This window comes from Ranitomeya variabilis, chromosome 5 (assembly GCF_051348905.1).
Source record: "Ranitomeya variabilis isolate aRanVar5 chromosome 5, aRanVar5.hap1, whole genome shotgun sequence".
Taxonomy (NCBI): Eukaryota; Metazoa; Chordata; class Amphibia; order Anura; family Dendrobatidae; genus Ranitomeya; species Ranitomeya variabilis.
Window position 1 is genome coordinate 491320826 of NC_135236.1, and position 23330 is coordinate 491344155.

At 45.0% G+C, this 23330-nt stretch overlaps 1 protein-coding gene across 1 annotated transcript in view; it reads left to right on the forward strand.

Annotated features, from left to right (window-relative positions):
* Nucleotides 1-23330, forward strand: part of UTP20 (UTP20 small subunit processome component) — a 166382-nt gene that overhangs the window by 116675 nt on the left and 26377 nt on the right. Inside the window, exons 30-41 of the mRNA XM_077265598.1 lie at nt 3283-3509; nt 3600-3744; nt 5594-5681; nt 6505-6648; nt 8709-8762; nt 8852-9004; nt 9510-9665; nt 17169-17309; nt 17413-17550; nt 19254-19393; nt 21902-21993; nt 22092-22348. Coding sequence (XP_077121713.1) covers nt 3283-3509; nt 3600-3744; nt 5594-5681; nt 6505-6648; nt 8709-8762; nt 8852-9004; nt 9510-9665; nt 17169-17309; nt 17413-17550; nt 19254-19393; nt 21902-21993; nt 22092-22348 — 1735 coding nt within the window. The remainder of the gene's footprint in view (nt 1-3282; nt 3510-3599; nt 3745-5593; nt 5682-6504; nt 6649-8708; nt 8763-8851; nt 9005-9509; nt 9666-17168; nt 17310-17412; nt 17551-19253; nt 19394-21901; nt 21994-22091; nt 22349-23330) is intronic.

Genomic DNA, 23330 nt, shown 5'->3' on the forward strand with positions numbered 1-23330 from the left:
TGTTGATATTGATGATCTATCCATTGCATAGGTTATTAATATCGGATTGGCCGGTGTCCAACTCCTAGATTCCCCATTGTTCAGAGTTTACCAGCTACAGCGGTGGTCACAGAATGTAAACCATGTGCATAGTGGAACCACACACATCCGTTTACTGTTTAGTGGTCCTGCCAGGTTCTGCCGCTCAGCTCCTATTCTTTTCAGTTTGGGTTGATCTGCAGTACCATCATCTAAAGCATAGCTCATCAATATAAAAGTAGCGGATAGCCATTTTAAAAGCATGCTGTTAAATGTAATATCTTGGATTTATGATTATACTCTGAGGTAGTGCAGCTTGGCTCCTCTTCATAACAAATAGGCTAGGTCTTGGTAATTATCTAAGTCAAGGTTAGACCAATCTCAAGAGCCGAGAGTCCAGCATGCCTGACAATTACCTGCATTGTTGTCTTTTCATGTCAGTGGAAGTTCTTATTATTGTGTCACTAAAGTAATACTTTCTTTGTTCTGGCTCTTTAAATCAAATCTGTCAGCAGGAATTCTCAGCCTAAACTATTTCATGTAGCTTTTTTAAGACCAGTCCAGCAATACCTTTACATGGCCAGTCCACTCCTCGATTACTGAGAAGTCAGTGTTTGAATTGATATACAATTGAAATTGTAGATCTGTGACTCCAGCTCTAATCCCTGTCCAGCATCACCGCCTCCTCCTGCTTGACTGAAAGCCTGAATGCTGTATGACTTCAGGCAAAGGAGCCATCATTTAAGCAGTAGGAAGTAGCGCTGGGCGGGAATAGAGCTGGAGTGACTGAGACTTCAGATCTTCAGACTCATTCACACATTGATTTCTCTGTAATAGAGGAATGGATTAGCCATTCAAAAACATTCCAGGTCCGGTCTTTGAAAGAGCTACATGAAGATACAAATGGTTTGGGAGTTGAAAACCTGCTGATACATTCCCCTTAAAGGGAACCGGTCACCCCCCCCCCCCCCCCCCCCCCCAGGCGTTTTTAACTAAAAGAGCCACCTTGTGCAGCAGTAATGCTGCATTCTGACAAGGTGGCCCTTTTAGTTCTGGGTGCTGTAACTGCCGAAATAATCAGTTTTGTAATTTGTCATAAATACCTTGTCTTCAGTCAAGGAGGCCGGCGTTTCCCCCCTGCTGCAGATGCCACACAGCCGTCACTCAAATCTTCTTGGCGCCGGGCGCCGCCTCCTCCTTATGATTTATTCACATTGCGGGGCTGGGATTCCTGGGCATGCGCACTGCGACTACACCAGGCAGGGGAAAAGAGCGCAGGCGCCGGCTATTTTCAAAACAGCGCCGAGGAGGCGGCGCCCGGCGCCAAGAATATGCGAGTGACGGCTGTGCGGCGTCTGCAGCAGGGGGGAAAGGCCTGCCTCCTTGTCTGAAGAAAGGTATTTAGAACAAATTATAAAACTGATTATTTCTGCAGTTACAGCACCCAGAACTAAAAGAGCCACCTTGTCAGAATGCAGCATTACTGCTGCACAAGCTGGCTCTTTTAGTTTGAAACGACTGGGGGGGGAAGTGACAGGTTGCCTTTAAGTTTGTAATTCAGGACCAGGGCTTTAAAAAAAAAAAAAAAAAAAAGTCCACAAAGCAGCAGGGCTGTGGAGTCAGTAAGCCACACCACTAACTCCGACTCTGACTTGTCAATTTTCCTGACTTTCAACTCCGACTCCACAGCACCGCCTCACTACTGAGCATGTACATAAAGTGCAGCACAGATTCATCTCCACTAAAATCCGAGATCAGGAACAGAACAGACATTTATAGGACATTTCATAACTTTACCAAATTACAGCACATCCTGCACTGAACTACCGTACCTATTTTATTATATATTTTGGAGTTGGTCCATTTTATACCAATTCTGACTCCCAACTCCACGACTCCGACTCCACAGCTCTGCAAAGCAGCTAAAGAAATAAAATAACATTTGAAGAAAATCCAGCTCGCGTACAGTGAACGTATTTTGTATTCACATAGGTGCATTAAATTGGTATAAAACCATGATCTGTGAAAATCTTGGTTTTATTCCTCTGTAATGCACTTTTGTGAATAAAAATACGTTCACTGTTCATGAGCTGGATTTTCTTCAAATTCATTTCTTTCACGCTACGACTGAGTGTTTTTCTATGCTACGAACCACAAAGTAACGAACGGTGAGCTGGATTTTCTCTATAAAATAACCTGCCTATAGTTTTCCAAGTAATTTCTTCTTTGGCGCGCACAGTCATTCTTTGTTGAAGGGAATCTGTTAATGCCCCCAAACTGTACTAACCTGCAGATATAGGGTCAATCTACAGGTTAATAGTGTTCCAATGCTGTCCAGCCACCTTGCTGAATGTACTGCTATCGGAAGAAATTTAACTTTATTTTTCCTGAGTGCCACTCGCTTTCAGTCATAGATACGTGTGTGTGTGTGTAGTGTCAGCAGTCATCATTCAGTACCTAGTAAGGTGGCTGTAGGCACGTTCCCGTCGCTTTGACATCTGGGTGTACTTACAGCCTCTGCTCACAATGTTGTGAGAGGAAACTGTAGCCGCCACACACACACATCTTTGACTGAAAGCAAGCTGCTCACGAGTCATAAAGTTCACTTTTTTCCCATTCGTTGCACTTTTAGTAAAATGGTTGGACAACATTAGAATGCTATTAATATGTAGATTAACTTTATATTTGCACGTTAGTGTTTAGGGATATGTTAGGGTCCCTTTAACTGTCCTGTTGTCATTATTTGCCAGCCCTTACCGCAGCACATGTAATAAAGACTTGAGTAGAGTTGGTGTGAATCAATTCGCAAGACCTGGTCAAGCGGCCGTGTCGGTAATAGCGGGTTTGGCAGAATGTCACATGTCCTACTGCAACAATTGCATTACATCAGGCCGGCTGATCGAAAGAAATGCTGGGGCTGCCATTACTTAAGAGGCAGGTCACAGGGCTCCCATCCCTGCTGCCACAGTTTGAAATGGCGACAGAACCAGGTCCTGTGAATAAATATACACCATCTCTGCTGATAGGATCACCAACGTGGCCACACCGGAGCAGCTGGGGATTTACCCAGTGAGTAATAATTGGTCATCTTATTGCATTAATTGCTTTGTGACCACTTTTATTACTTAGTGATTTGCTTTTTAATAACTATTTAAATTAAAACAAATTTATATCAGTGCACAGAAGAGAAACTGAAATGTTTGACTCATGAGATGTGCCTTTATTTGTCTTGATAATATGGTTATGTGGGTATATTTTTGACAGGTATTTTCCTTGTCTTGCTAAACAAAAGCCTGGACAGCCCGAGTTCGATGTACTACTGAATGCATTTGCTCTGCTATCTACAAAGAATTTATCGGACACAACAGCAGGTGTAGTCATCGATATAACTAGTAATCTGTTGAACTGCCCAGACTTTGAGGAAACTGAAAACCTCTCTTCCCTGGTTGTCAATGACTGCGTTGTTCTTGATGCTGCCTATATGGGTGATGGTAAGCAAGAGCTTCATGTAGTTCTCTCATTGGCTTTGCACACTCTGCGTTGGTCTCCATCATAATTATATGTTGATACTTTAAACTTAGAGTGCCCAACTTTTGGCGTGAAGCTTGTTCTACCCCACGTGCCTGTGCTCCTCCAGTATCTCAATAAAAGCATGCTGAATGCGGAAAAAATGAAAAAGAGGAAATTTGGTAAACAAGTCAGCAAGGAACTCAGCATCCTTTCAAAGTAAGTACATTTTCAGACAATGAAAAAAATATATTCACCATATTTTATATAGGCAAGTAACCTTTTTAATCTACCTTGAATTAAAATAGTTCTAGCATAATTGCTTTTATGCATCCTGGAAAAACTGTAATTCGTTATTAGAGATTTGTTACTGAATAATTAATTTGCTTACCCTGATGTTTATTAAAACTCGTGCGGGTCACAGAGGCATGAGCCAGGGGCTGTAACAGTGCCCGCTGCTAAAAATGTATGAATATTCACTGCCCTGGCAGTGAACATTAATTTTTCTTATAGCGCGCACAGTTGCAGCCGCAGCTGCTGGCTTCCAGCACACATCCTACTTACCTTCCCTGCACGTCATCGCTGCATCTCATTCTGGTGCCACCAGCTCTTCCGGCCCAGTGATCACGTGTCCCTGCTCATTAAGGTAATGAATATTCACCCCTCTCCACTCCCATAGGCGTGGAGTGAATATATTCATTACCTAAATGAGCGGGGGACACGTGATCGCGCTCGGTGGGAAGACCTGCTGGTGCCGAGGTGCAGCAAGGGCGCACAGAGAAGGTAAGTGGGATGTGTTTGTTTATTTATTTATTTTTTTAATAGGAGCTATGCATACCAGGATAGGGATGAGGAAGCCATGCATACCGAGATAAGGATGAGGGAACAATACATACCTGGCTTATACTCGAGTCAGGAAGTTTTCCCAGTTTTTCGTGGTAAAAATTAGGTGCCTAGGCTTATACTCAAGTCGACTTATACTCAAGTACATACGGTACTTTTGACAGTGTGGACAGGTGCCAAGTCCTGCTGGAGAATGAAATTTCCATCTCCAAAAAGCTTGTCGGCAGAGGGAAGCATGAAGTGCTCTAAAATTTCCTGGTAGATGGCTCCCTTGACTTTGGTCTTGATGAAACACAATGGACCTACACCAACAGATGACATGGCTCCCCAAACCATCACTGATTGTGGAAACTTCACACTAGACCTCAAGCAGCTTGGATTGTGTGCCTCTCCACTCTTACTCCAGACTCTGGGACCTTGATTTCCAAATGAAATGCAAAATTTACTTTCATCTGAAAACACCTTGGACCACTGGGCAACAGTCCAGTTATTTTTCTCCTTGGCCCAGGTAAGACACTTCTGGCGTTGTCTATTGGTCATGAGTGGCTTGACACATGGAATGTAATGTGACACTTGTAGCCCATGTCCTGGATACGTCTGTGTGTGGTGGCTCTTGAAGCAATGACTCCTGCCGCAGTCCACTCCCTGTGAATCTACCCCAAATTTTTGAATGGCCTTTTCTGAACAATCCCTTCAAGGCTGCGGTTATCCCGGTTGCTTGTGCACCTTTTTCTACCACACCTTTTCCTTCCACTCAACTTTCCATTAATATGCTTGGATACAGAGCTCTATGAACAGCCAGCTTCTTTAGCAATGACCTTTTGTGGCTTACCATCCTTGGGAAGTGTCAGTGACTGCCTTCTGAACATCTGTCAAGTCAGCAGTCTTCCCCATGATTGTGGAGCCTACTGAAACAGATTAAGGGACCTTTTTAAATACTTAGGAAGCCTTTCCAGGTGTTTTTGTCAATTATTCTAATTTACTGAGATAATGACTTTTGGGTTTTCATTGGCTGTAAGCAATAATCATCAACATTAACAGAAATATACACTTGAACTACTGTAGATCACTGTTTGTATATAAAATATTGTGTATGTATGTAAAACAGTGCCTCTCCTATGTTGTATGTAGTCTCTTTTGAGTCATACAGATGCATCAAGTCATGGATGTTAAAATGTTATTGGAATCTATTTTTGTTTTATTTTTTTTTGTCTTTAACTCGTAGGATTAGCAAATTTATCCAAGACAAAGAACAAAGTAACCTACTCATAGGGCTCCTTATATCTTACTTGCATAAAAGTAACTTGTCGCAGGTGAGTGATAAAGTTATACAGTGTTGTTCTAGATAAAACGTCAGTGCAATCTGTGTAGCAACAAGTTGACTGTTTGAATTAAACTCTAATATACCTGAGCAATTTGCTTGTAAACTGTGTTAATATATACCGTGGCCACATTCTGCATGGCTCCTGAACATTTCCACTCTTAGATTAGATACATTTAGCAAATTTGATCCTAAAAGGTTATACAAGTATAGAATTATAGACACCAAGTTTTTAGAAAAATTGGGGACAGGTGACAGCCACTATTTCCTCTTCTTACCTGGTGGGGTTTCCCTTTTGGCAGCATTGCTATGAACCGTGTAGGCAACTATCCAATATATTATGATGTAACTTTTTTCCTTTGCGCCACTCTTCTTTTATACACACCACGCCACAATCTGTAGATATTTGTTTTGGTTAAACAGCAGCAATCGGAGCAAGGTCTGATCATTGCTATGAGCAGCTTGTGCAATCTGTAAAACACAGTTGCCACCCACTGGGGCACACTCCGCCTCATACCTGACTTAGAATGTTGTATCCATTAAACTAATGTCAAATAAAATCGCTTAAATAAAACATAACAATTTGAACCACCCTAGTTTTCAGTCTTTAAATTTAAAGATAATAAAAACTAGACCTATTTGAAATCAGCAAGACTGCAAAGGTATGGTGGTAAATGCCATAAATCAAAAAAATATATATAAATGACTAAAATGCCAGAATTTACATTTTTCAGTCACTGCACCTCCACCAAAAAAATGCAATATAAAAAGCGATTAAATGAAGTGCATAACAAGTCTGGTTGTTTTCCTATTAGGACACTGAAGTGGACATCCTGGAGACCGTGCAGAATTTGTTAAGGCATTGTGTAAATCCCTCAAGTTTCTTAAAGCCGCTAAGCAAATTATTTGCTGTAGTTCAGAATAAGTTATCCCGGCAGACGCTTTGTACTACATTTCAGGTAATGTATGCATTTGGTCTTGATAAAAAATTTTTGTCATATTTTTTGGACTATAAGACGCCTTCTTTACCAATATCAAATTTTGCTAAAGAGTTTGTGTCTTTACAGTCTGAAGGCTGCCTCATATAATTGAGGAGATTGCTGATACAGTGGTCTTCCCAATAACAACGTACTCCTGTACCACTTACTGCCCAACACTGATCTATCTGATTGGTGCTAGGCAGTAAAGAAAGCTACCAGGACCTGCACTGATTCTGCACATCCTGAGTAGCTTACGGACCTTTTACTTGACATGCCTGGGAAAAACGTTAGGCAATGGTAATGTCTATAGTGTGTGCTGATGTAGCAGAGCTGTATGTGTGTTGATGTAGGAGACCTGTTGGTGTGTATACATGAACCAAAGCCGAGCGAACATGTACTGTGTATGCAGCAATGATGTGCATATTCCTGCGTGACAGATTGTATATGATGTGTGTGCTATATGTACCGTATATACTCGAGTATAAGCCGACCCGAGTATAAGCCGAGACCCCTAATTTTGCAACATAAAAATGGGAAAACTTAATGACTCAAGTATAAGCCTAGGGTGGGAAATGCAGCAGCTACTGGTAAATTTCAAAAATAAAAATAGATACCAATAAAAGTAAAATTAATTGAGACATCAGTGGGTTGTGTTTTTGAATATCCATATTGAATCAGGAGCCCTATATAATGCTTCATAAGGTTCATGATGGGCCCCATAAGATTCTCCATAATAAAATATGCCCCATATAATGCTCCATAAAGTTTGATGGGCCCCATAAGTGCTTCATACAAAAATATGCCCCATATAATGCTGCACAAAGGTTGGTTATGGCCCCATAAGATGCTCCATAGAAACATTTGCCCCATGCAATGCTGCATAAAGGTTGATTATGGCCCCATAAGATGCTCCATAGAAACATTTGCCCCATATGCTGCTGTGATAAAAAAAAAATAAAAAAAATGACATACTCACCTCTTGTCCTGAGCAGGCGGGGACACCGGCACTTGTGATATTCACCTGTCCACGTTCCACCATCGCGCGCCGCTGTGTCTTCTGTCTCTCTGCAGTGACTGTTCAGACAGAGGGCTCTGCGCACACTAACCACGTCATCGGCCCTCTGACCTGAACATCACAGCCAGAGGAAGACACAGCGGTGTGCAGCGGTGGAACGGGGACAGGTGAATATCGCATGGCTCACCCTCCCCGTTATACTCACCCTCCCGGCGCGGTCTCTGCTTCTCCAATGCGATGGTCTCTGACACCGGCAACTCTTCCTGTGTTAAGCGGTCACGTAGTACCGCTCATTAAAGTAATGAATATGCGGCTCCACCCCTATGGGAGTGGTCACATCCATATTCATTATTTTAATGAGCGGTACCACGTGACCGCTGAACACAGGAAGAGCTGCGGGCGCCGGTGAACCAGGGACATGCAGAGACAAGTGATGAGCGAGTATACTTGTTGCTCGGGTTTTTCCGAGTACGCTCGGGTGGTCTCCGAGTTTTTGTTAGTGTTTGGAGATTTTGTTTTCATCGCCACAGCTGAATGATTTACAGGTACTACCCAGCCTAAGTACATGTGGGGGTTGCCTGGTTGCTAGGGAATCCCCACATGTATTCAAGCTGGCTAGTAGCTGTAAATCATTCAGCTGCGGTGATGAAAACTAAATCTCCGAGCACTAACAAAAACTCAGAGACCACCCGAGCGTACTCGGAAAAACCCGAACAACGAGTACACTCGCTCATCACTAGCAGAGACGCGCTGGGAGAAGGTGAGTATGATGGACAGCTGCCGCTCCTCGGCCGCCCCCCTGGGACATTGACTTGTGTATAAGCCGAGAGGGGCACTTTCAGCCTGAAAATCTCGGCTTATACTCGAGTATAAATGGAATATAGCACACATTCTGTAGAACAACACTAACAATAGATCTATTTCCCTATTTTCAGATGTGTCTAAACCCGGGTTGCGTCCTACAGCCTGAAAAATAAGATATCATTTAGTTGCTCATCTGTTGGTTTTTTTTGTTTTTTTTCAGGTCCTCTCTGAACTTGATCCTCAATTAGAGCGTGTCACTGATGTTGCTGTTAAGGTTTGTAGCAATTTGTATGCATTTTGAATGGCACTTTTAATTTCTTAAGGCTTGAATAAACTTCTATTTTTTTTTTATTTTCTACACAGTTAAATGCCTTTGATCAGAAACATTTGGATGATATACACTTTGATGTCAGACTAACAGCCTTCCAACAAGCAACTGCCTTCATCAAGGAGATGAAGTCTATAGATGTGAACTACATTCTTCCACTTATGCATAACTGTTTTTACACAATACAGGTAAATCTTAACTTTTGGGGTTATAGTTCATAAAATGGAATAAAAATGTCCTTAACAATTGTATGCCTTCATTAACCTTTCTTTGTGTGCTGAAGGGGTTCACTGATGGTGTAAAAAAAAAGTACAATACAGTGATATTATTTAAAGATGAGCAAATAGTTTCGCCGTCCCATGGTCTAGCGGCCAAGGAATACTCAAGTGGCTGCTGGTCCTGGGTCCTGCAAACTTATTCCCTCATCTCTACTATTTTTACTATCATATATTCCTCCCCAAAAACTACTTATTTTTTGTCTGCCTACCCCTCTCACTGGGGTCAGTGTGGCCCATTTGTTTACACTCATTCTTTTGAGAGAGAATTTTGCTATCTGACGTCCCACTTAAGTATAGTGTAAAGCAGTGCGTGAGTTATTGTTAGGCTTATAGCATATCAGTATTACGTGTTAACATAACCTTGTTTTCTTGACTTTCCAATCACAATAATGCTGTAAAATGTTTCATGTTTTAGCTTGGTGACATGTCTTTAAGTGACAATGCAGGACTTCTGCTTATCAGTGTTATGAAGCAGCTGGCTGCAGTAAAGCATACCGAGGAAGACTACCAGGAGATCATTCATCGCACTCTACTTGAGAGCTTGAGGAACGGCCTCAAAAGTAAAGTTGAGGTACATAGTTGCAATAATAATCTTGCAATAATATGATAAAAAGTGTTTATTAGTGATGAGCAAGCGTGCTTGGGTTAGCAGTTATCTGATCACACTTGTGTGCTAATTGTATTCAGGCATACCAAAGATGCTCTATGTTCAGGTCGCCGTGGCTGCATGTCTCATGGCTGTTCAACAGCCGCAACACATGAAGGGATTGTCTAATAAACAAGCAATCCTTACATGTGTTGTGGATGTCGAACAGCTGCGAGACATGCAGCCACGGCGACCTGAACATAGTATTCAAGCACGCCAAAGATACTCTACTAACTCGCGAGCATGCTCGCTCATCACTAGTGTTTATCTAATGAATATATACTTTTCACTTCACCATAGCCACTCATTACACTGTTATTCACTTGTCATACATTTAATGCATATCCGCATTATGTCATAAATACAGGTTAAAGGCGGATTCCACCAGTGGGATCTGCCCCTTCTCTAGAATGAGGCCCTGACACATGCCACGGTCATTGCAGCATTGGTTGAGATTCTCATTAATTTGTATGTGAATTCTGGCTGCCACTCCGTAGACAAGTGCAGTAGGGCTCTGATCTTCAGGTATTATGAATCATTAGGGCTCTGATCTTCAGGTATTGTGAATCATTAGGGCTCTGATCTTCAGGTATTGTGAATCGTTAGGGCTCTGATCTTCAGGTATTGTGAATTGTTAGGGCTCTGATCTTCAGGTATTGTGAATCGTTAGGGCTCTGATCTTCAGGTATTGTGAATTGTTAGGGCTCTGATCTTCAGGTATTGTGAATCGTTAGGGCTCTGATCTTCAGGTATTGTGAATCGTTAGGGCTCTGATCTTCAGGTATTGTGAATCGTTAGGGCTCTGATCTTCAGGTATTGTGAATTGTTAGGGCTCTGATCTTCAGGTATTATGAATCGTTAGGGCTCTGATCTTCAGGTATTATGAATCATTAGGGCTCTGATCTTCAGGTATTGTGAATCGTTAGGGCTCTGATCTTCAGGTATTGTGAATCGTTAGGGCTCTGATCTTCAGGTATTGTGAATCGTTAGGGCTCTGATCTTCAGGTATTGTGAATTGTTAGGGCTCTGATCTTCAGGTATTGTGAATCGTTAGGGCTCTGATCTTCAGGTATTGTGAATTGTTAGGGCTCTGATCTTCAGGTATTGTGAATTGTTAGGGCTCTGATCTTCAGGTATTATGAATCGTTAGGGCTCTGATCTTCAGGTATTGTGAATTGTTAGGGCTCTGATATTCAGGTATTGTGAATTTCTCCTACGCCTCATTGGGGGACACAGGACCATGGGTGTATGCTTGCTGCCACTAGGAGGACACTAAGTAGACAGAAAGATTAACTCCTCCTCTGCAGCATACACCCCTTCACTGGATACAATTTGAACCAGTTCTTGCTTAGTGTCTTAGGAGGCACTTGGGTCTTTTTTCCAGACCCCAACTTTGTTTTAATTTTTGATTTTTTAATTTTCTGTAAATTTTTAATTTTTTATTTAACGGAGTGAAGGGGGCGACGGGTCCTTTTTTTCATAAGGTCCGCTCTCCCCCGAACCATCAACAGGCGAGCACGGCGAGTATACCTCCCCGTCCCTCTCCTGCGACGTATGGCGCACGAATAAGGTTTGCGCCAGGGCAACGGTTCCTTTTTTGGTTCCGATTTCCCCCCAACCCCCTCCAGGACCTTGCATTACAGCGATGTAATCTGGGTATGCAGTCCGGAGGGGATGTTGTGCCGCAGCCCCCCTCTGCTACAGCAGCACATCAGGGGCCTCTCCATCCCCATCCAGGGTGCATGGATTGAGATGACATCCTCACAGCAGCGCCCTGCAGACCTGTGAGATCCGGGAACAATAGCGGCCGTAAGTACCTTCAGGGGGCTCCCCCCTGCTCCCCCTCAGCGGCAGCGATGCGGTCCGGGTCCCCAGGGAGAGGCACCGCCGACCGGGGGTCGGTGGTGCTCGGCGGCGCTCCGTCGCGGCCGCCGCCGCACATCGTCGGCAGGCCTCATAAATTTAGTCCCCGGCTTCTCCAGCCGGAGTAGGCCGCAAGGGACAAATCCACTCCCACGGCCGTAGCTCCGCCCCCTTCATCGGCGCTTCTCGTCTGGGACGAGAGGCGCCCTCCTAATCTCGGGGGCCATATTTCCTCTCTCTCTGCACGGAGCCCACGCTTCTACAAGCGCTCCAAGGAGAACTCCTGGAAAGAACCGCCATATCTCTCTCTGGGGACACAGACAGGACCGTGGGTAAGCTGCTCCAAGAAAGCTTAACCCTTTCTCTGCAATACTGCCCGCTCTGTTCTTAAGGCACTATGTCTCAATCCAAGGAGACAAAAAAGGGTAACAAGAAGCACACAGTATTTTTCACTGTATGTGCCACCTGCAATGCGGCCCTGCCCCGAGCCCACACTAGTCCTTTGTGTGCAGATTGCGTCTCACCCTCTGTGCAGCCGCTCCTTGCCGACGCCGGTACCGTCACCGATGCCGCAGCCGTCGACCCGGTAGGGCCTAGCCCCCCTGAGTGGGCAACCTCTCTGTCACGATCTGTGGCTTCCCTAGCCAGGGCAATTGACTCCCTCCGGGGCCCCCCTCCAGGTCGGACCGTGGAGGATTCAGACGACGGTATGGATTCTTCTACCAGTAGGGGGCGTCCCAGAAAACGTGTTCACGTTTCATCCCCTGACCAAGAGCTAGCGGGCCCTTCAGTACCTGCAAGCGCTGCTTCCAGGTCACCTTCCCCAAACTCGGATGACTCTGAATATGAGTCCGACATCTCCTACGTTCAGGAACCCCCCTCCTCCCAAGAGTCCCTGGACTCTCTCATTGAGGCGGTAAACAAGACCCTGAAGGTGACTGAGGACTCTGCTTCAGAGCCCGAACATGTGGTGTCTTTCAAAAAGACTAAACGTGTTAAAAATGTTTTTGTTACTCACCCTCACTTTAAGGAGATTGTACAAAAACATAGGGATCGCCCAGATAAACGCTTCATTGGACAAAAGTCCATCGAGGCCAAATACCCTTTTTCTCGGGAATTAGTCAAGGACTGGCTGCAGTCTCCCTCGGTGGACCCTGCTGTGTCACACCTCGCGTCCAAGACCATCCTGTCTCTTTCGGACGGTTCTTCCGTTAAGAATCCCTCCGATCGCCAGATTGATTATCTGGCTCGTTCCGCCTTCGAGGCCTCAGGAGCGTCTCTCTTCCCATCTTTCGCCGCCTCTTGGGTGGCTAAGGCTATGGTCTCTTGGACCGAGACTCTTTCCTCTAACATCCAAGCCAGTGATTTACCTCCAGAAGCCAGCATCCTAGTTAACCAGATAGCGCAGGCCGGAGACTTCATAGTCAACGCCTCTATGGACGCAGCCAATTGCGCTGCACAGGCAGCCGCCAATGCAATTTCCATCAGGAGAGCCCTGTGGCTCAGGGATTGGCGAGCAGATTCGGCTTCTAAACGTTCTCTAACAGCCCTGCCTTACCAGGCTGGTCGGCTATTTGGAGAAAAATTGGATCAAATGATCTCGGATGCTACCGGAGGGAAGAGTAAATTTCTTCCCCAGCAAAAGCCTACCCGGCCCTTTCGGTACCAGCAGCAACCTCCATTTCGGCCTTTTCGGTCCAATACCAACTGGTCTTCTACATCCTCTACCCCCGCATCAGGTAGAGGTTCGCGCGGTGGCCGAGGCACCCAGGTCTCTTACAGACCTAATCGTAACTGGAGACCCAGACCTAAACCTCCCGGGCCTAAGGGATCCGCATCCCATGGATCCTCCGCCCAATGACTCCTTGCATTATCCGGTGGACTCCAACAAAGTAGGCGGACGCCTACTCTTGTTCCGTCAGGCCTGGCTCTCAGTCGTTTCCGACGAGTGGGTCAGAGAACTGGTGTCCACCGGATACAAAATAGAATTTTCCTCCCTCCCCCCTACACGTTTCTTCCAGTCTTGCCCTCAAAGGTCAAAGGCCACAGCGTTTCACCAGGCAATACGGGCACTACTAAGGGACGGAGTCATCATTCCGGTCCCCCTAGAACAAAGATTCAAGGGTTTCTATTCAAATCTGTTCGTGGTCCCAAAGAAGGACGGATCACTACGTCCGATCCTAGACCTGAAACTACTAAACAGATTTATAAAAATCCGACACTTCAGGATGGAGTCCCTCCGTTCTGTGGTCGCGTCTATGGAAAAGGGAGAATTCCTGGCATCCATAGACATCAAGGACGCCTACCTGCACATACCGATCTTCCCTCCGCATCAGCAGTTCCTTCGTTTCGCTTTTTGCGGGGAGCACTTTCAATTCGTGGCCTTGCCCTTCGGTCTCGCCACCGCTCCCAGAGTTTTCACGAAGGTCATGGCGGCTGCCATGGCCATTCTTCATTCCAGGGGAGTGGTGGTAATTCCGTACTTGGACGACCTATTGATAAAAGGTCCTTCCTACCCAGCGTGCGAAGAGTCCGTCGCTCTTACGGTGGATACTCTTTGTCGCCTGGGGTGGAAGATAAATTTCAAAAAATCTTCTCCAATTCCGGCTCAACAAATCTCCTTCCTGGGGATGATACTGGACACTTTCCGCGGTCTGGTCATACTCCCTCAAGACAAGGTTTTGGCCTTGCAGCAGGGAGCCCAGCGTCTTTCTCGTCCAGTATCCCACTCCATTCGCGCCAGCATGCGAGTTCTCGGGCAGATGGTAGCGACCATGGAAGCGGTCCCATTTGCGCAGTTTCACCTCCGTCCCCTGCAGCATGCGCTACTGTCGGCTTGGGACGGCAACCCGTCCTCTCTCGACCGGCGATTCATCCTGTCCCCTCGGGTCAGGAAGGCTCTCAGGTGGTGGACGCTGAAGTCCTCCCTAACCCAGGGAAGGTCCTTTCTCCCAGTACGGTGGCTGGTGGTGACCACCGATGCCAGTCTCATAGGCTGGGGAGCGGTTTTCAACCAGCACACAGCCCAGGGGCGGTGGTCCATTCAGGAGTCTCGTCTCGCCATCAATATCCTTGAGATTCGAGCTATCAGGCTGGCATTGTTTCACTTTCACCGACTTCTGGCAGGTCATCCAGTCAGAATACAGTCCGACAATGCCACGGCCGTGGCATATATCAACCGTCAGGGCGGAACTCGCAGCAAAACGGCCATGCTCGAGGTGTCTCACATCCTCCATTGGGCGGAGTCGAACCATTCGCCCATTTCGGCGATCCACATTCCAGGTGTGGAAAATTGGGCGGCGGACTTCCTCAGCCGCCAGGGCATCGCTTCCGGAGAGTGGTCCCTCCACCCGGAGGTCTTCCAGCAGATTTGCCATCGCTGGGGGACCCCGGATGTGGACCTCATGGCTTCCAGGATGAACAACAAGGTCCCTCAGTTCCTTGCTCGGTCCCTCGACCCACGGGCCCTCGGGGTAGACGCCCTGGTCCTTCCTTGGCGTCAATTCCGTCTCCCGTACATTTTTCCCCCTCTTCCCCTGCTACCGAGGGTCATCAAAAAGATCAGGGCGGAGGGGGTACCGGTGATTCTCGTCGCGCCAGACTGGCCGCGTCGGGCATGGTACGCCGAACTGGTTCAGTTGGTGGCCGACGTCCCCTGGCGTCTTCCAGATCGCGTGGATCTCCTTTCACAGGGCCCAATTTACCACCAGAACTCAAGGGCCCTGTCTTTGACGGCCTGGCCGTTGAGTCCTGGATTCTAGGTCAAGCGGGGTTTTCTCCCACGGTGTCCTCCACCATGATCAGAGCTAGGAAACCTGTTTCCATGCGTAGTTACCACCGTACCTGGCGACTTTTTTTCTCATGGTGCGATGCACAGGGACGATCTCCTCTAGTATTTTCTATTCCTTCCATACTGGAGTTTCTTCAATCCGGACTAGAGTCGGGACTTGCCCTTAGCTCCCTAAAGGGCCAGGTTTCGGCATTGTCAGTCCTTTTCCAGCGGAAGATTGCCAATAGGTTGCCGGTGAAAACCTTCTTCCAGGGAGTTTCCCGTGTGGCGCCTCCCTACAAGTCACCTTTGGATCCGTGGGATCTCAACTTGGTTCTCGGAGCCCTTCAGGAGAATCCCTTCGAACCGCTACAGGACGTTTCCTTGACCTTCCTTTCTTGGAAGGTAGTCTTCCTAGTAGCCGTCACGTCCATCAGAAGGGTTTCGGAGTTGGCTGCGCTCTCCTGCCGCCCTCATTTTTCATCCGGACAAGGCGGTATTGAGGACCTCTCCCACCTTTTTGCCCAAGGTCGTCTCCTCTTTCCACCTCAATGAGGAGATTGTTCTACCTTCGTTCTGCCCGGCTCCTGTTCATCGCATCGAAAAGGCTCTACACACTCTTGATGTGGTGAGGGCTCTTCGTCGGTACGTCTCAAGAACGGCTCCCTTCCGCACGTCAGACGTCCGGTTTGTACTTCCAGAGGGGCCCAGGAGGGGTTCTCCTGCTTCAAAGGCCACTCTGGCAAAATGGATTCGGTCAGCCATTCAAGAAGCCTATCGTGTCAAAGGTGTTCCCATTCCAGCTGGGATCAAGGCTCATTCTACTCGGTCGGTGGGCGCCTCGTGGGCCATTCGGCACCAGGCGTCAGCACAGCAGGTCTGCAAGGCTGCGACGTGGTCCAGTTTGCACACTTTTACCAAGCATTACCACATTCATTCCATCTCTTCTGCAGACGCTGCCCTTGGCAGGCGCATTCTGCAAGCGGCAGTTCCTTAAGCCGTAAGCCAGTGGTACATGGGGTTTTAGCATATTGCTCCCCACCCAGGGACTGCTTTTGTACGTCCCATGGTCCTGTGTCCCCCAATGAGGCGTAGGAGAAAAGGAGATTTTTGTTTACTTACCGTAAAATCTTTTTCTCCGAGCCACTCATTGGGGGACACAGCACCCACCCTGTTAGCCTGTTTTGGCTTGTTGTTACTTCTTTGGTTTTGACATAGTTGTCTTTGTTCATGCTCCTACTGCTTTACTACCGAACTGGTTCAAATTGTATCCAGTGAAGGGGTGTATGCTGCAGAGGAGGAGTTAATCTTTCTGTCTACTTAGTGTCCTCCTAGTGGCAGCAAGCATACACCCATGGTCCTGTGTCCCCCAATGAGTGGCTCGGAGAAAAAGATTTTACGGTAAGTAAACAAAAATCTCCTTTTTTAGGGCTCTGATCTTCAGGTATTGTGAATCGTTAGGGCTCTGATCTTCAGGTATTATGAATTGTTAGGGCTCTGATCTTCAGGTATTGTGAATTGTTAGGGCTCTGATCTTCAGGTATTGTGAATCGTTAGGGCTCTGATCTTCAGGTATTGTGAATTGTTAGGGCTCTGATCTTCAGGTATTGTGAATCGTTAGGGCTCTGATCTTCAGGTATTGAGGGGATGCAGTTTGATTTATTGTAAGAAGCTGCAGCAACTTAGAAGTCATTCTTGTAGTTATTCTGGAAGAATTACACAAATATGCTGTTGTGTTTCCACTTTAAAGTAACTTTGTTGTGAACAGAGTCTAACTAAACCCTTTCCTTTAACAGACTGTTCAGCAAGATTACACCACTTTGCTATCTAATTTGATCCGAATATTCCCGGGGAATCCAGAGTTCTCAGACTTGGTTAAGCTTACAGATTACAACGATCCTGAAATGGACTTCTTCGAGAATATGAAACACATCCAGGTAACGTTTTATAATATTTATTTTCTGAATTGTAATTTTTCATAGGAGTTTGGCACAATTCCTCACAATTTATTGGTAATGTTTTTTTTTTTTCTTTTTATAGATTCACAGGAGAGCGCGAGCATTGAGGAAACTAGCAAATCATTTATTTGAAGGAAATGTAATATTGTCCTCCAAGTCCATGCAAAATTACATAATGCCATATGCGACCAGTACTATATTTGATGAAAAAATGCATAAGGTATGTAGTAAGCATAGTTTTTGCGGTAAACTTTGACTTAAAGTGGTTTTCCCACTTAGGTAATACAAGCATAACTAGAGGTATCTAACTGACACATACATACATAGATCAGCCATGACACTTAACCAAACAGCCTAATAGCTCACCCTGACAGCTCTGGGATTTATAGGATCTCTGTAGGTCCTTGGTGTTGGCAGCAGATTCTTTAAGTCCTGTAGGCTTCTATGTGGTGTCTCCATGGGTGCAGGACATTCCACAGATACTTTGTCATATTCAGAGCTGGTGAATATGGAGCTTAAATCAATGCCCCCAGCCATTGTCCGTCTATTACTTGGCCTGTGTATAGCTGATATATGTGAGGGAAAATAATGGCATGTTTTATTGTAGAATATGTATAGCTGACTGTTTTAAATTCTGTTCTGTCGGCAGCTCTGATTCACTCTCCTAAGTTGATTGGAGGAAAATGCAAATGTATATGCCTTAAATTTGGGGTCTCAAACTCAGCTTGGTAAATGGGCCCACATAAAAAAAATTGAAGTTGAGTCATCACATTCCTTGTGCAACAAGATGACATTTTTAGTGATACTCTTTCTTTTATTCCTACACGACTTTCTGATTTTTTTATTCCATGTTTTCTATGTCATGATAATGAAAAGGCTACACTTTTGGTGTTTTTGTTTTTATTTTTTCTCTTTACAGTGTTCATCGTGTGGGTTATGGTGTACTTTTATAGCTTAGGTTGTTTCGGACACCGCAATACCAAACGTGTAAATTTTTGTTTACTCTTTTCCATTATTTTTTTCATACCTCTATTTTGAAAGGATTTTTTTTTTCTTTACCTAGTTCTTATATTTAACTTTTACTTGCCTGATTACTGATCTAATCTCCTGCAATACCTCGGTACTGCAGGATATTAGAGATTTCGTTTTTACACTGAAATTTCATCTGTTAGACCGTGCTCATTGCCGGTCCCTACAGGCTACTGTAGATGGCGAACTTGATGGCCATTAACTTAGCTTTAAGTTTCCATGTCAACTACTGGCACCCCATGTTCTTGAGGAGCTGATAGGACTAAAGAGGGAGTCCCGTCCCTCAAATGGCCATCTAGATAGTACTGTCACTATACACAGCTATTCCCAGGGAGTTAAATGATCATGATCAGTGCTTATACCAATCATTGCCTGCATCACAGTGTCCTCTATGATATACTTCTGATACCTGTTGATGATGGGGTCAGTTCCGCTTGTGAGTTAACGCCATTATTGCACTGTACATATACAGTGGTTTGCAGGAAGTCATGTCCTGCAGCCCTGTATATGTACAGAGGATGTTGGGAAAGGGTTAAAAAATGTCGTCTTCTCCATACTCACTGACTACAAGCGATCCAGCAGCGCGGGAAAGAAGTGCCTCTGTTCCTACACACTGCTCTCTGGTGGGATGTCAATAAGGAGCGCCCACACTCATCTTCTACCTGATCTCTGCTGTCCCAAGTATGTCTCAGGAATTCTGATGCCCTGGTGACTGCAGATAACAGACATGCGGCACCCACGTGTTTGAGACCCCTGCCTTGGAGATTATATAGAAAGTTGTTAAATGGCCACTTTCAAACACAGTAATTGCTGCCATTATTGGTTGTTCCCAAGTATATGCTACGTGGGAGTTCATTTATGTAATCGTGATATTCTTGTGTTCTTGTTTTTCAGCATGAACATATGGTCAATGCCTCGGTGGAAATGGTTGGCTCTATATGTAAAAACTTGTCCTGGTCTGCATACATGTCTTATCTAAAACATTTTATTCATGTTCTCCAAACGGGACAAATCAATCAAAAACTGGGAGTCCGGTAGGGTGTCTGTTTTTTGTTTTGTTTTTACATTTATTTGATTTCCATTGAGTAGTTTCCTTAAAATAGAGCAGGTGTTGAGAGATGTTTTGGCAGTTTTTATGGAAGTTTTATATATTTTAGAAGGTGTGCTGAATTTGTTCTGTGTCCAGAATTGCATTTAAATTATTGGATGTCTAGGACTTGAGACTGAAAGAGAACCTGTCACCAGGTTTGACTGACCCGATGTGGCCACCACCTTTCAGGGCTGATGTACAGCAGATGACTATAATAAAAGCTCTGTTTCTTATCTTTCAGATCTGGTTGAGGGCAAATATACAGCGTTATAGAATGCTGTATATCAAGCCTGAAAGGTGGTGGCTGTTTTTCATATCAGTCAAATCTGGTGACAAGTTCACTTTTAAAGGGTTATTCACACAACAACAATCATATTCCATATTAATGTAGTTTTATAGCACTTTTTAATGCTTTCAAGTAAGATAAAAAGATTAAAAACCCATGAAAGTTTATCTGCATGGTTGTTTTGGTTGCCCAAAAAGACTTGTACTAGCAAAAATCTCTTTAACATGTCCTGAAGATTCAGTTTGGACCAGCAGCATGGTTGAGCAATTCGTCTATACTGCAGACCTCTAGTGGCCATAGCTTTGTAGTTATTCACTTACAACAAATGTTGTTAAAGTGTAATATACAGTATACTGTGGGTTGTGTCTACACATAGGTATGTTGAAACAGCAGTTTAACCTTTAGGATATTGCTACTTTAAAGATGTTGGTTAATATCAGAAGAAAAAAAAAAAAGAGTCTGATTTTAAAAGTTTGTGAAATGGTTGGGAAGTGCTAGGTACGTCCTGGTGATTTTGTGTGCCCAGGAGCTGTGCGCGTGCAATCACAGCCAGGTGTTCAGCTAATATCACAACGGACACCCATCACTAAGGCTAGGTTCACATTGCGTTAACAGCAGTCCGTTCAACGCATCCGTTAAACGGGCTGCGATAACGCAAGTGCCGACATGCTAGCGCAGATAGAGCTAGCAGGTGCTCGATCTGTGACGGACCCGGAAACGCTGCCGCCCGAGTCCCAGGGTCCGTCACTCAATGACGGCGCATCGCTAGCGCACGTCCATTTTGGGCATGCGCTAGCGATGCACCCGAAATAGAGATTAATGGCAGCGTTAACGGACTGCTTGGACAGAATGTGAACCCAGCCTTACTGCCAGGAACGGAGCCCATGCTGCTATCGATATCCGTTCTGAGTCCCAGTGTGCCTAAACCACATTTAGCATCCTCGTGTTTGGCATTCCTGTAGCGATGACCTAGTTTACATGTGCGTGTCTCCAGAAGCATGAGCTGGTAACTGCCATGTACTGGTGATGGCAATGTACAATATAAGATTTGCAATTTTCACTGAGCAACATCCATTGAGTCGAAATCGTCACTACACCTGTAGATAAATTCCCAAAGGGGTATAACTTCCAAAATGGGGTCACTTGAGGGGGGATTTTGTTCTACTGGCACTTAGGGGCTCTGTATATGGAGTCTGCAAACTGTTCTTGGAAAATCTTCAGGAGGCAAATAGCACTCCTTCCCTCCCGAGTCTCTCCGTGTGGCTAAGCAGCACTGTACAGCCACATATGGGGCATTACTACATTCACCAGAAATTGTGGGACACATTTTGATGCCATTCTTACCCATCTCCCAGTGTGAAAATGTAAAATCTGGGGCTAAACCAAATTTTGGTGGTAAAAATGTAGTTATTTTTTTCTTCACGGCCCAATGGTATAAAATTGTTTGACCCACCTGTGGTGTCAATTTGATCACTGCGCCCTTAGATGAATTCATTAAGAGGTGTAGCTTGTAAAATGGGGTCAATTATGGCTGTTTCTGCTGTATAGGCGCCTCAGGGGCTTTGCCAATGTGATGTGGCACCTGCAAACCATAATTGTAAAATCTGCACAATAATATGGCGCTCCTACCCATCTAAGCTTTGCACTGTGCCTCAAAAGTAGTTGTTAACCACATATGGTGTATCGGTGAACTCAGGAGAAATTGCACAACAAATATTGGGGTCCGTCCTGCTATCCTTGTGAAAATGAAAAAAATAGGGGCCAATATTTTTTTTTTTCACTGATCAGCGTTGTCAAATTCTGTGAAGCACCTGTGGATTAAAGGTGCTCACCACATGTCTAGATAAATTCCTTGAGGGAACATGGCTTCCACGTCCATTCCATCAAAGTCTGTGTTCCAAAACGTCACTCCTTCCTTTCTGAGCTCTGCCGTGCTCCCAGTCGTTTTCACCCACATATGGGGTATCTGCATACTGTGGAGAAATTGCACAAATTTTGGGTTCAACTTTGTCCTGTTACCCTTGTGAAAATAAAACATTTAAGGCCTAAAAAAAGAAAGATTTTGGGGGGAATTTATTTTTATTTATTTTTTTTATGAAGATGATAGTAGGCTAGGGTTGAAGGGGTTAATATTCTTTTTTTTCTTCTTTTTTCTTCTTTGCACAGTTTATTGGTGACGGTGCTCGATGCTTTTCACTTCGATTATGTGACTATGGAGAAGCAAATTCAAGCAGCTGAGGCAAGAGACTGTAAAACTGGTGAGCATTTTACACTTCATAGAAAAAAAACCTTTTACTGAAGAAATGCGTTACCTGCTATTTGTTGTTATGATGCTGCCCTGCTGCTTATTTTATAGATGTAGAGAACAATGGTGAAGATGAGTTAATGGAGTTGAAGAATGAGGAGGAAGAGCAGATGGAAACTCAGGATGCGGCCCACACCAGTAAAGCTGATGAGGCCCCTTGTAAAAAGCAAGAAAGCAAATCCACAAACAAGCATGTCTTGAACTATCTTCCAAGAAACAAAGAAGATCTGGCCTCACTTTTTAGTCATATTCAGACTACTGTGACAAATACCGTAATACCCAAGCTTCAGAGATGTCTTGATGCAAAGGTTGGTTTTCTGTAGATTTTTTTTTTATAAGCGAAGGTTCATAGGCTCTCCCTAAACTTGTAAACTGATCCTTTTTTTCTCTCCATTTCTTACATTTTTTTTTTGTCCTTACTCTTTGTGCCTCCCCATCGAGAGCCGATTCTGACATTACCTCAGTGGCCACCTGCCATGTTTCTGGCATGCTTCCCATTCTTACTGTTAGGACACCATACCTGGGTGATGGCCACTGACGAAACGTCAGCAGTGTCTCGCATACAAGCTTTTGCTTGACATTTAATATTATCACCTTATATTATACAACTATATATTATCAACTCCATGCAAGATCTCACCTCATTGGGTAAGGATGAGTCTGACAAAGGTCAGGAATCCACCCAGAACTGCACAAGAGGGCCTGGTCAATGACAATACAAAGGTTTCTGTACCAAATACTAAGTTCTGTTTTTTATTGTACACATACTGATTTCATGCATTAAAATGAAAATTAAATATGAAAAAAATCATACAATGTGATTTTTTTTTGGGGGGGAGATTTTTTAAAGATCCTGTGTCTTAAGGCCCCGTCTCACACAGCGACGCTGCAGCGATACAGACAACGATGCTGATCGCTGCAGCGTCGCTGTTTTGTCGCTGTGTGGTCGCTGGGGAGCTGTCACACAGACAGCTCTCTCCAGCGACCAACGATCAGGGTAACGACTTCGGCATCGTTGAAACTGTCTTCAACGATGCCGAAGTCCCCCTGCAGCACCCGGGTAACCAGGGTAAACATCGGGTTACTAAGCGCAGGGCCGCGCTTAGTAACCCGATGTTTACCCTGGTTACCAAAAAAAACAAACAGTACATACTCACCATCTGATGTCCGTCAGGTCCCTTGCCGTCTGCTTCCTGCTCTGAGTGCCGTACAGTGAGAGCAGAGCGCAGCGATGACGTCACTGCTGTGCTTTCACTTTACGGCGGCAGTCAGAGCAGGAAGCAGACGGCA